This window comes from Gadus chalcogrammus, chromosome 16, assembly GCF_026213295.1.
Source record: "Gadus chalcogrammus isolate NIFS_2021 chromosome 16, NIFS_Gcha_1.0, whole genome shotgun sequence".
Lineage (NCBI taxonomy): Eukaryota > Metazoa > Chordata > Actinopteri > Gadiformes > Gadidae > Gadus > Gadus chalcogrammus.
The window spans coordinates 1248820-1258565 of NC_079427.1; the positions used below are offsets into that span (position 1 = coordinate 1248820).

The 9746-nt window shown below is 52.6% G+C and overlaps 2 protein-coding genes across 2 annotated transcripts; both read left to right on the forward strand.

The window, feature by feature from the left end:
• Positions 1 to 1546: 1546 nt before the first annotated feature.
• Positions 1547 to 4841, forward strand: LOC130406699 (uncharacterized; the record flags this gene model as incomplete). The annotated part of the gene is made up of 6 exons (XM_056612378.1): positions 1547 to 1742; positions 2356 to 2472; positions 2734 to 2810; positions 3623 to 3682; positions 4081 to 4362; positions 4449 to 4841. Coding segments are annotated over 6 exons (1125 nt in total), but the record flags the coding sequence as incomplete, so codon positions are not given.
• Positions 4842 to 6420: 1579 nt separating this feature from the next.
• Positions 6421 to 9351, forward strand: LOC130406353 (ras-related protein Rab-1B-like). Its single transcript, XM_056611883.1, has 6 exons — positions 6421 to 6607; positions 7592 to 7664; positions 7776 to 7871; positions 7987 to 8082; positions 8645 to 8776; positions 8974 to 9351. Exons 1-6 carry the CDS (start codon positions 6594 to 6596, stop codon positions 9202 to 9204), a joined length of 642 nt encoding a protein of 213 aa, XP_056467858.1. The 5' UTR covers positions 6421 to 6593; the 3' UTR covers positions 9205 to 9351.
• The last annotated feature ends 395 nt before the right edge of the window (positions 9352 to 9746 follow it).

Genomic DNA, 9746 nt, shown 5'->3' on the forward strand with positions numbered 1-9746 from the left:
ATCGGAAGTGCCTTTCGTTTAGACGGTGACGAAACCACCCTCCAGAGTGGAAAACTTGAATACGCTCCGCCGTAGCGTTTCCGTCTACACTGCCAAGACGCAAAACTCTGCTCAGATCTGCTCACGTCACGTACGCATTTACGTCGCATACATGCCCCAGCACAGGGAAATAAACAAACATGTTGGATTATTTCCATGCGTCAGACCGTCAAGCTGCTCTGGCTGCTCTAATAAACTTACAGGAGTCTTTCCACGAAATGTACAGGATATGTACAGATAGTATTACTGAACAGAGAAGGATCTGTAATCACGTTTTGGTTTTCGCGGCGCAGATAAGAGAAGAAGGAAGATGCTACGCATGCGCTCCGACATGGCGGTGTTGTGTGATAGTGTATCACAGCACCCACCTAGCCGCCTGACATGCATACCCAATCGAAATCCACACACTTTTGCGTCCCCGCATGCAGGGAGATTTCCTCCCGAAAACGCTTGTCTAAACGCGGAATAAAAAGTGAGGAAGCAACGCCACTTTTGCGTCTTCTGTTCAGACCGTCATCATGTAAACGTAGCCTAAGACAGTTGTCTGTATTGGTATACCCGGTAGTGGTTTGTGTGTGTGTGTGTGTGAGACCAAACAACACTGGACTTAGAATGCAGGGAAAGCTAGCATGCCTCGACTTTGCCGACCACTCTGCACCCACTCCATGTACAAAAATGCTGGTGTTGGGGAGGACATCCTCTGTTTCACTGCCAAAGCTAGGCTGCAGGTGCTACCTACCAAATACAATCTGGCATTATGGTACCCTGCACACCACCATCCACACTGTATAATGCACTCTGGCCATCAACTTGAATCAGTTGCCCATGTTGTGAATGGCTGTACTATGTACAAAGGACTGTATATTGCACGCCATGACCGACTTGTCGATCTAATTTCCAGCAATGTTTAGGAAGTATCTCTAGAAAATGTGACCATGTACAAACATTCACGCATCATGCCGGAATGGTTTAACAGCTCTATTGATGTGATGTGTAACATCCCAAATACCCCTGATGTTGTGTTTTTAAACAGAGACAGAAGGGAAGTGCTCTTACTTACTTGAGATAGGCTGTGTATTTGTATCTGTACATGGAAATTGCTTTCAACGATAAAATCCTTGAATACCAGCCCATTCTGGAAATTCTAAGGGACCTAGGGTACCAATGCAAGCTAATAGTGTTTATTTTTGGCAGCTTGGGGCATGTCCACAACCGTGTTTTCAGTGGGTTATGGCTGGCTGGGCTCTCCAGCAGAAAATCTAAACAATTAGCAAAGTTGTGCTCCCTATCTGCAGTGATAGGCAGCCTGGCAGTGTGGCGCAGGAGATGTTTGTTGTACCCTTGAACAAAGACCTATCTTATCTCTGAAATATTTGAATCTTGTCTCTTGTAATGTGATTGGTGGATTCAAATAAAGAATTAAATGTGTGTGTGTGTGTGTGTGTGTGTGTGTGTGTGTGTGTGTGTGTGTGTGTGTGTGTGTGTGTGTGTGTGTGTGTGTGTGTGTGTGTGTGTGTGTGTGTGTGTGTGTGTGTGTGTGTGTGTGTGTGTGCAGGTGCGCCAGATCATGAAGAAGTGGGCGGACCTGAAGTGTGATGCGAGGAGGCGCATGCTGGCCATGCGGGCCCCCAAGGGCCACAAGAAGACCCTGGGCCCCGTGGAGGTCATGGTGCAGAAAATCCTGTTGCTGGCGCCGGGCAAGGGTGAGCGGGCCGCGCCTCCTCTCTCTGTGCCTCCTCCTCTCTGCTCCTCCTCCTCCTCTCTCTGTGCCTCCTCCTCTCTGCTCCTCCTCCTCCTCCTCTCTCTGTGCCTCCTCCTCTCTGCTCCTCCTCCTCCTCCTCTCTCTGTGCCTCCTCCTCTCTCTGCTCCTCCTCCTCTCTGCTCCTCCTCCTCTCTCTGTGCCTCCTCCTCTCTGCTCCTCCTCCTCCTCCTCCTCTCTCTGTGCCTCCTCCTCTCTCTGCTCCTCCTCCTCTCTGCTCCTCCTCCTCTCTCTGTGCCTCCTCCTATCTGCTCCTCCTCCTCCTCCTCTCTGCTTCTCTCTCCTCCTCCTATCTGCTCCTCCTCCTCCTCCTCTCTGCTCCTCCTCCTCCTCCTCTCTCTGTGCCTCCTCCTCTCTCTGTGCCTCCTCCTCTCTCTGTGCCTCCTCCTCCTCCTCTCTCTGTGCCTCCTCCTCTCTCTGCTCCTCCTCCTCTCTGCTCCTCCTCCTCTCTCTGTGCCTCCTCCTATCTGCTCCTCCTCCTCTCTCTCCTCCTCCTCAACATGGCTCTATAGGCTTCTGAGCTGTGTGTGTGTGTGTGTGTGTGTGTTTGTGTGTAGACGAGGCTGAGTTGGACATCGAGAGCTTCGAGGAGTACAGCCGACGGAGACCGAGAGCAAAGCCCCGAGGACGCCCCCGCCGCCACTCCATCTCCTCCCCCAAGGAGGAGCTTGTGGGTAGGACCTCCTCCTCCTCTCAGCCTCCACCTCCCCCCAGCCTCCTGCTCCTCCTCCTCCTCCTCCTCCTCCTCCTCCTCATCTCAGCCTCCTCCTCCTCCTCCTCCTCCTCCTCCTCCTCCTCCTCCTCATCTCAGCCTCCTCTTCCTCCTCCTCCTCCTCCTCCTCTTTGTTCGTTATATTTATTAATCAGGGTGGGGGTCTTCCTGTCTGGGTTAATGAAGGTGATTATTAATCATGTCGTTTTCTGCTCTTTTCTAGAAGACTTCTACCAGTCCTCTCCTGAGATGAACTTTGACCTGATCAACGATGAGAGTAAGAAACTTATAAACCATCATGTACTCATATACTATATAATGTACTTTATAATACACCCTATAATGTACTACATAATGTACACTACTATATGCCCTATAATGTACTACATAATGTACTTTATAATACACCATATATCGTACTTCAAAAAGTACTTTATAATACACCCTATAATGTACTACATAATGTACTTTATAATACACCCTATAATGTACTACATAATGTACTTTATAATACACCATATATCGTACTTCAAAAAGTACTTTATAATACACCCTATGATGTACTACATAATGTACTTTATAATACACCCTATAATGTACTACATAATGTACTTATAATACACCCTATAATGTACTACATAATGTACTTTATAATACACCCTATAATGTACTACATAATGTACTTTATAATACACCCTATAATGTACTACATAATGTACTTATAATACACCCTATAATGTACTACATAATGTACTTTATAATAAACCCTATGATGTACTACATAATGTACTTTATAATTGACCATGTGTGATCTGTGTGAGGGAGTCTCTCAGAGCCCACTGACCTCCTCTCCTCTTCTTCTTCCTCCTCCTCGCTCATCGTCCTCCTCCCTCTCCTCCTCCTCCTCCTCCTCCTCCTCTTCCTCCTCCTCCTGCTCCTCCTCCTCCTCCCTCTCCTCCTCCTCCTCCTCCTCCTCCTCCTCCTCCTCTTCCTCCTCCTCCTGCTCCTCCTCCTCCTCCCTCTCCTCCTCCTCCCTCTCCTCCTCCTCCTCCTCCTCCCTCTCCTCCTCCTCCCTCTCCTCTTCCTCCTCCTCCTCCTCCTCCCTCTCCTCCTCCTCCTCCTCCTCCTCCTCCTCCTCCTCCTCCTCCTCCCTCTCTTCCTCTTCCTCCTCCCCCTCTCCTCTTCCTCCCTCTCCTCCTCCTCCTCCTCCTCCCTCTCCTCTTCCTCCTCTTCCTCCTCCAGCCATGCCGTTAGACTTTGAGGAGCAGGACGAGCTCCCCCCGGACGTCAAGCTCCCCTACCCCAGCTCCCCCTCCTACCCCCCCTTCCTCCCCCCGCCCCCGTCTCCTTACCCCTCCTCCTCCAACGGCAGCGCCTCCTTCCTCCCCCTCCCCTCCCCCTCCTCCTCCTCCTCCGTCATGCCGCCTCCCCTCCTCCTCCCTCCCCCTCCTCGCCCCGCCCCTCCGCCCTCGGCCCCGCCCCGGGCCCGCCCCCGGGCCCGCCCCCGGCCCTGCCCCAGGCCCCGCCCCCGGCCCCGCCCCCCTCCCCCCCGGGGGCGGGGCCGGGGGAGCGGCTGGCCCGGGTGGCGGCCCAGAGCCTGGTGCAGCAGCAGGTGGGCGGGGCCCTGCTGGGCTCGGTGTCGCGCTCCCTGGAGCTGCTGGCGGCCGCCGTGCAGCAGCTGGTGGAGACGCAGCAGGACTTCATCAGCGAGTCTCTGGAGCAGCAGCGCCACACGCTGGACGTCCTCAAGGACTTCTCCCACAACGCCCTCAGCCTGCTGCGGGACCGGCCCCCGGCCCACGCCCGGCTCCCCCCCTCACACACCCCCGGACCCCCAACCGGACCCCCAACCGTACCCCCAACCGGACCCCCAACCGGACCCCCGACCGGACCACCAACCGGTCCCCCAACCGGACCCCCAACCGGACCCCCAACCAGACCCCCAACCGGACCCCCAACCAGACCCCCAACCGGACCACCAACCGGACCACCAACCGGACCACCAACCGGACCACCAACCGGTCCCCCAACCGGTCCCCCAACCGGTCCCCCAACCGGACAACCAACCGGACAACCAACCGGTCTACCAACCGGTCCACTAACCAGTCTACCAACCGGTCCACTAACCAGTCTACCAACCAGTCTACCAACCGGTCCACTAACCAGTCCACCAACCGGTCCACTAACCAGTCTACCAACCGGTCCACTAACCAGTCCACCAACCGGTCCACTAACCAGTCCACCAACCGGTCCACTAACCAGTCTACCAACCGGTCTACCAACCGGTCCACTAACCGGTCTACCAACCGGTCCACCATCAGCCCCTACTAGCAGCACACTACCAGCCTCTGGACCAGAACCAGCACCTGGTCCACAAGAAGCAGCTGGACCAGAGCAGCGCCTCCTAGCACCACAAGATAATGAAACACAGAACGCAGTCCTGCCCCCGATGGAGCAGCCAGAAGCACCGGGGCCAGGACTGAGGGACCAAGAACCACAGACCCCCCAACCCATGGAGGTACAGGACACGCAGCCTGATGAACCCTGACCCTGATGACCCTGACCCTGATGAACCCTGACCCTGATGAACCCTGACCCTGATGAACCCTGACCCTAGAGCTCAACACAACCCAGGACCAGTGAACCCAGACCTCACCTAACCCAGGACCAGTGAACCCAGACCAAGACACTCTAACCCAGGACCAGTGAACCCAGACCTCACCTAACCCAGGACCAGTGAACCCAGACCTCACCTAACCCAGGACAGACTCGTTAACCCAGGACAGACTCGTTAACCCAGGACAGACTCGTTAACCCAGGACAGACTCGTTAACCCAGGACAGACTCGTTAACCCAGGACAGACTCGTTAACCCAGGGCAGTAGGCCCTCGCCCACAGTAGAAGCAGGGCTCCGTGTGTGTGAGCTGAACTCTTCTTGGGCATGAGGAACCGGGTCAGACCTGGTGACCTGGAGGCCATGTCACCCTCTGTCTCCCCTCTAGGCCAGGTGACCCATGAACCTTAACCTTGGGCTCCATGGTAACGGGATACGTTGGCCTTTTTTACTGAATCATACACTGTACTGTACTTTATGACTGAAGATTGTTCCCTTGACAGATGAACTGAGGAGTCAATGTGGACACTTCTACTCTGAAGGAAGGAGACACTACATTACCCACGATGCCAGCGCCTTGGCACAGAGCTATTATAACTGTTTAGGGCTGCTGGTTGTGGTTTTTTTTTTATGAATTTCATCTGCTCGTCATAGATTTCCCAGCCAGATAGGAGATATTTTACACATAGGATGAAGTAATAGTATATTAACCTGATCACTGCTGTATGAACCAACCTCAAATAAAGTCGAAATAACTGGAGTCAACATGTTCATTATTAACTCTATTTATGATGGAGTTAATAAGATTAACTCTAATTCCTGATAACGGTCACCTCCTCGTCGGGCATTATCCCGCTCATACCACGGCCACTCGCCAAAGAAAATAAACTAAGACCATTCATTTATATTTTGATGCGTTTTACAATCCTTTAGACCAGTTTAACCAGTCCCCATAGACCATTATAACCAGTCCCCATAGACAGTACAACAAGTCCTTATAGACCAGTTTAACCAGTCCCCATAGAACATTATAACCAGTCCCCATAGACCAATATAACCAGTCCCCATAGACCATCATAACCAGTCCCTATAGACCATTATAACCAGTCCTCATGTAGACCATTATAACCAGGACTCATAGACCAGTATACCTTAAGACTGGTGTAGCCAACAGTGGTGTGTGCGTTGGTGTGTCACCTTTTCGTGTGTGTGTGGGGGGGGTTGTGTGTGTGTGTGTGAGAGAAACCTGACTTGCTCAATCAATAAATGATGGCCAGTCTCATCGGTTGGTGGCTTAGCCACGCCCTCTTTTGTTCCGCACACACACACACACACACACAGGTCACAGACGCACACACACTGCCTGTGTGCTCCGATCAACTTGTTTGCTGGTCACCTTGTTGTCTTACCTCCTCGTCCCCTAGGGTCCTTGCCTCCTAGTCTCGTCGTCTGCTGCTCTCCGCTCCACGATGAATCCAGAGTAGTAAGAATCATCTTTTGTTTTTCCTCAAAGTAAAAAGTCTAGTCCAGCAGTCTCTGGTCTACTGTAGACCAGTCTACAGCCGACCAGAGTCTACAGTAGACCAGAGACTACGGTAGACCTGTCTACAGCCGACTAGAGCCTACTGTAGACCAGGTCTAAATAGTCCTGCCTTGTGTGGGTTTAGATGGTTGGTCTGAAGACAGGAGGGGACATTCTGACATGAGATGTTGATTTGGTGTCTGTGTCAAGGCTGGGTCTAGAACCAATGCCCTGACTCTTATCAAGGCTGGGTCTAGAACCAATGCCCTGACTCTTATTAAGGCTGGGTCTAGAACCAAGGCCCTGACTTTATCAAGGCTGGGTCTAGGACCAATGCCCTGAGTGTATCGACGCTGGGTCTAGAACCCAGGCCCTGAGTTTATCGAGGCTGGGACCAATGCCCTGACTGTATCAAGGCTGGGCCCAGGACCAATGCCCTGAGTGTATCAAGGCTGGGTCTAGAACCAAGGCCCTGACTGTATCAAGGCTGGGTCTAGGCCCAAGGCCCTGAGTGTATCAAGGCTGGGTCTAGAACCAAGGCCCTGACTGTATCAAGGCTGGGTCTAGGCCCAAGGCCCTGAGTGTATCAAGGCTGGGTCTAGGCCCAAGGCCCTGAGTGTATCAAGGCTGGGTCTAGAACCAAGGCAGGTCACAGCATTAAAGGTTTATGACCGCCTGCTCCTATGTGGGCCATCGTGAGTCATGGCTGTTGGACGAGGTATTGAAGAAAGTTGTTGACTATTTCTGACTACTAACCAACCGCTTACTACTTACTTAACAGTAATGTCACCTTTCAGCCTGGCAATTTTATTTTGTTGAATGATCTTCCTGGCAGGCATGTTGGCTCCACATTGACTGAGAATGCTGCTGCTGGGATTCCTGTCATATAATGTGTGTGTGTGTGTGTGCGTGCGTGCGTGCGTGTGTGTGTGTGTGTGTTCTCAGTGACTACCTGTTCAAGCTTCTGTTGATCGGTGATTCTGGAGTTGGCAAGTCATGTCTGCTGCTTCGCTTTGCGGTAGTGAACACACGCGCACGCACGCACGCACGCACACACACACACAAAGACAATGTTTCGTTTGGGACTAGGTTAGAGATGTTATCTGACCGTAGCCCCTCCCCCTGACAGGACAACACCTACACGGAGACGTACATCTCCACCATCGGAGTGGACTTCAAGATCCGGACGATCGACATGGACGGCAAGACGGTGAAACTCCAGATCGTAAGGACAGGTGGTACCCCGGGTTGGCTTGATGGTGGTGGTTATATATATATACACAGTGTGTGTGTGTGTGTGTGTGTGTGTTTGATTCCGTGTGTGTGTGTGTGCGCGCCAGTGGGACACGGCAGGGCAGGAGAGGTTTCGAACCATCACCTCCAGCTACTACAGAGGAGCACACGGCATCATCATTGTCTATGATGTCACCGAGCAGGTAGGGGCTTTGGTCCTGTAATCAATGATGATACATATCAATATCAACGCATGATCAGACTAATCAATAATACATATCTATCTGCACATGATCAGACTAATCAATAACAAATATCTCCCCTCCCTTTCCTCCCCTCACCTCCCTCTCCTCATCTCCCCTCTCCCCCTCTCCTCCTCCATCTCCTCCCCCTCCTCCCTTCTCCCCTCCCCTCTCCTCCTCCTCCCCCTCCTCCCCTCTCCTCCCTCTTCTCCCCTCTCCCCTCCCCCTCCTCCCCTCTCCTCCTCCTCCCCCTCCTCCCCTCTCCTCCCTCTTCTCCCCTCTCCCCTCCCCCTCCTCCCCTCTCCTCCCCCTCCTCCGCCTCCTCTCTCCTCCCCCTCCTCCCCCTCATCCTCCTCCTCTCTCTGCCTCCTCCTCCCCCTCATCCTCCTCCTCTCTCCTCCCCCTCCTCCTCTCTCCTCCCCCTCCTCCCCCTCATTCTCCTCCTCTCTCCTCCCCCTCCTCCTCTCTCCTCCCCCTCCTCCCTCTCCTCCCTCTCCTCCCCTCTCCTCCTCCCCCTTCCAAGGAGTCCTACAATAACATCACCCAGTGGCTGCAGGAGATCGAACGATACGCCTGCCAGAACGTCTCCAGGCTGTTGCTAGGCAACAAGTGCGACCTGGTCGCTAAGAAAGTGGTCGCCTCCTCCACCGCCCAGGTAGACCTGCTACTGGGCGGCTCCCAGTACCACCAACCTCTACTACTGGTTTTACTGGGAGCTGCACAGTACATAACTCTTCTAATGGTGGCAACTGGGAAGAAGAAAAAACTACTCAAATACTATAAAATTACATATTCTCTTTCTCGCTCTCGCTTTCTCCCCCCCTCCCCTCTCCCCTCTCCCCCCTCTCCCAGGAGTTGGCCTCCTCTCTCCACATCCCCTTTATTGAGACCAGTGCTCGGAGCTCCGATAACGTGGAGCGAGCCTTCCTCACCATGGCGTCGGAGATCCACCGCCGGCTGGCCAGCGACGGCGGGATGCAGGCCGAAGCCGCCAGAGCCCGCGGGGCCCAGATCAACAGCGCCCCCCTGTGGCCTGCCGGCGAACCGCAGCCCCGACCGGAGGATACTGGTAGCTGCTGCTAGGGGCTGTCTTTTGAGCCAAGGAACCCGGGTTTCCGAGTCCTACCCCCGGGCAGGCCTGCTTTGAGCTGGTACCTTTTGCTCGTAGCACGCAACTTTTGTGTGGTGGAAATATAATATTAGTTTCGATTAAAACTGTTGCCAGTTATGTTCTTGTGGATTAATGAGGTAATAAATGTAAGATATTTATTTAGTAAATGTATTTTTCTAATTATATTTCTAAAAGACACATGGGTGGACATTACTTTGTTTAAATTGTTTAAATCTCCTTAAAGTAGAAGGGGAGTATAATGTAAATCTAATAATTAATAATAGTACATATAGTAGAGAAAAGCATCAAAACTATAGGGTTTACAAATATTCAACTAAAATATATTTAAAACATAGCCTTAGAGCTTTAACTATAGTGTGTGTGTGTGTGTGTGTGTGTGTGTGTGTGTGTGTGTGTGTGTGTGTGTGTGTGTGTGTGTGTGTGTGTGTGTGTGTGTGTGTGTGTGTGTGTGTGTGTGTGTGTGTGTGTGTGTGTGGGCCTATTGGATATGTAG

What these genes read in the sequence shown, in the direction of transcription:
- LOC130406353 (XM_056611883.1), top strand. An exon ending in GTCTGCTGCTTCGCTTTGCG is followed by an intron (nt 7,665 to 7,775) that starts GTAGTGAACACA and finishes TCCCCCTGACAG; the next exon opens with GACAACACCTACACGGAGAC. An exon ending in TCGCCTCCTCCACCGCCCAG is followed by an intron (nt 8,777 to 8,973) that starts GTAGACCTGCTA and finishes CCCCTCTCCCAG; the next exon opens with GAGTTGGCCTCCTCTCTCCA.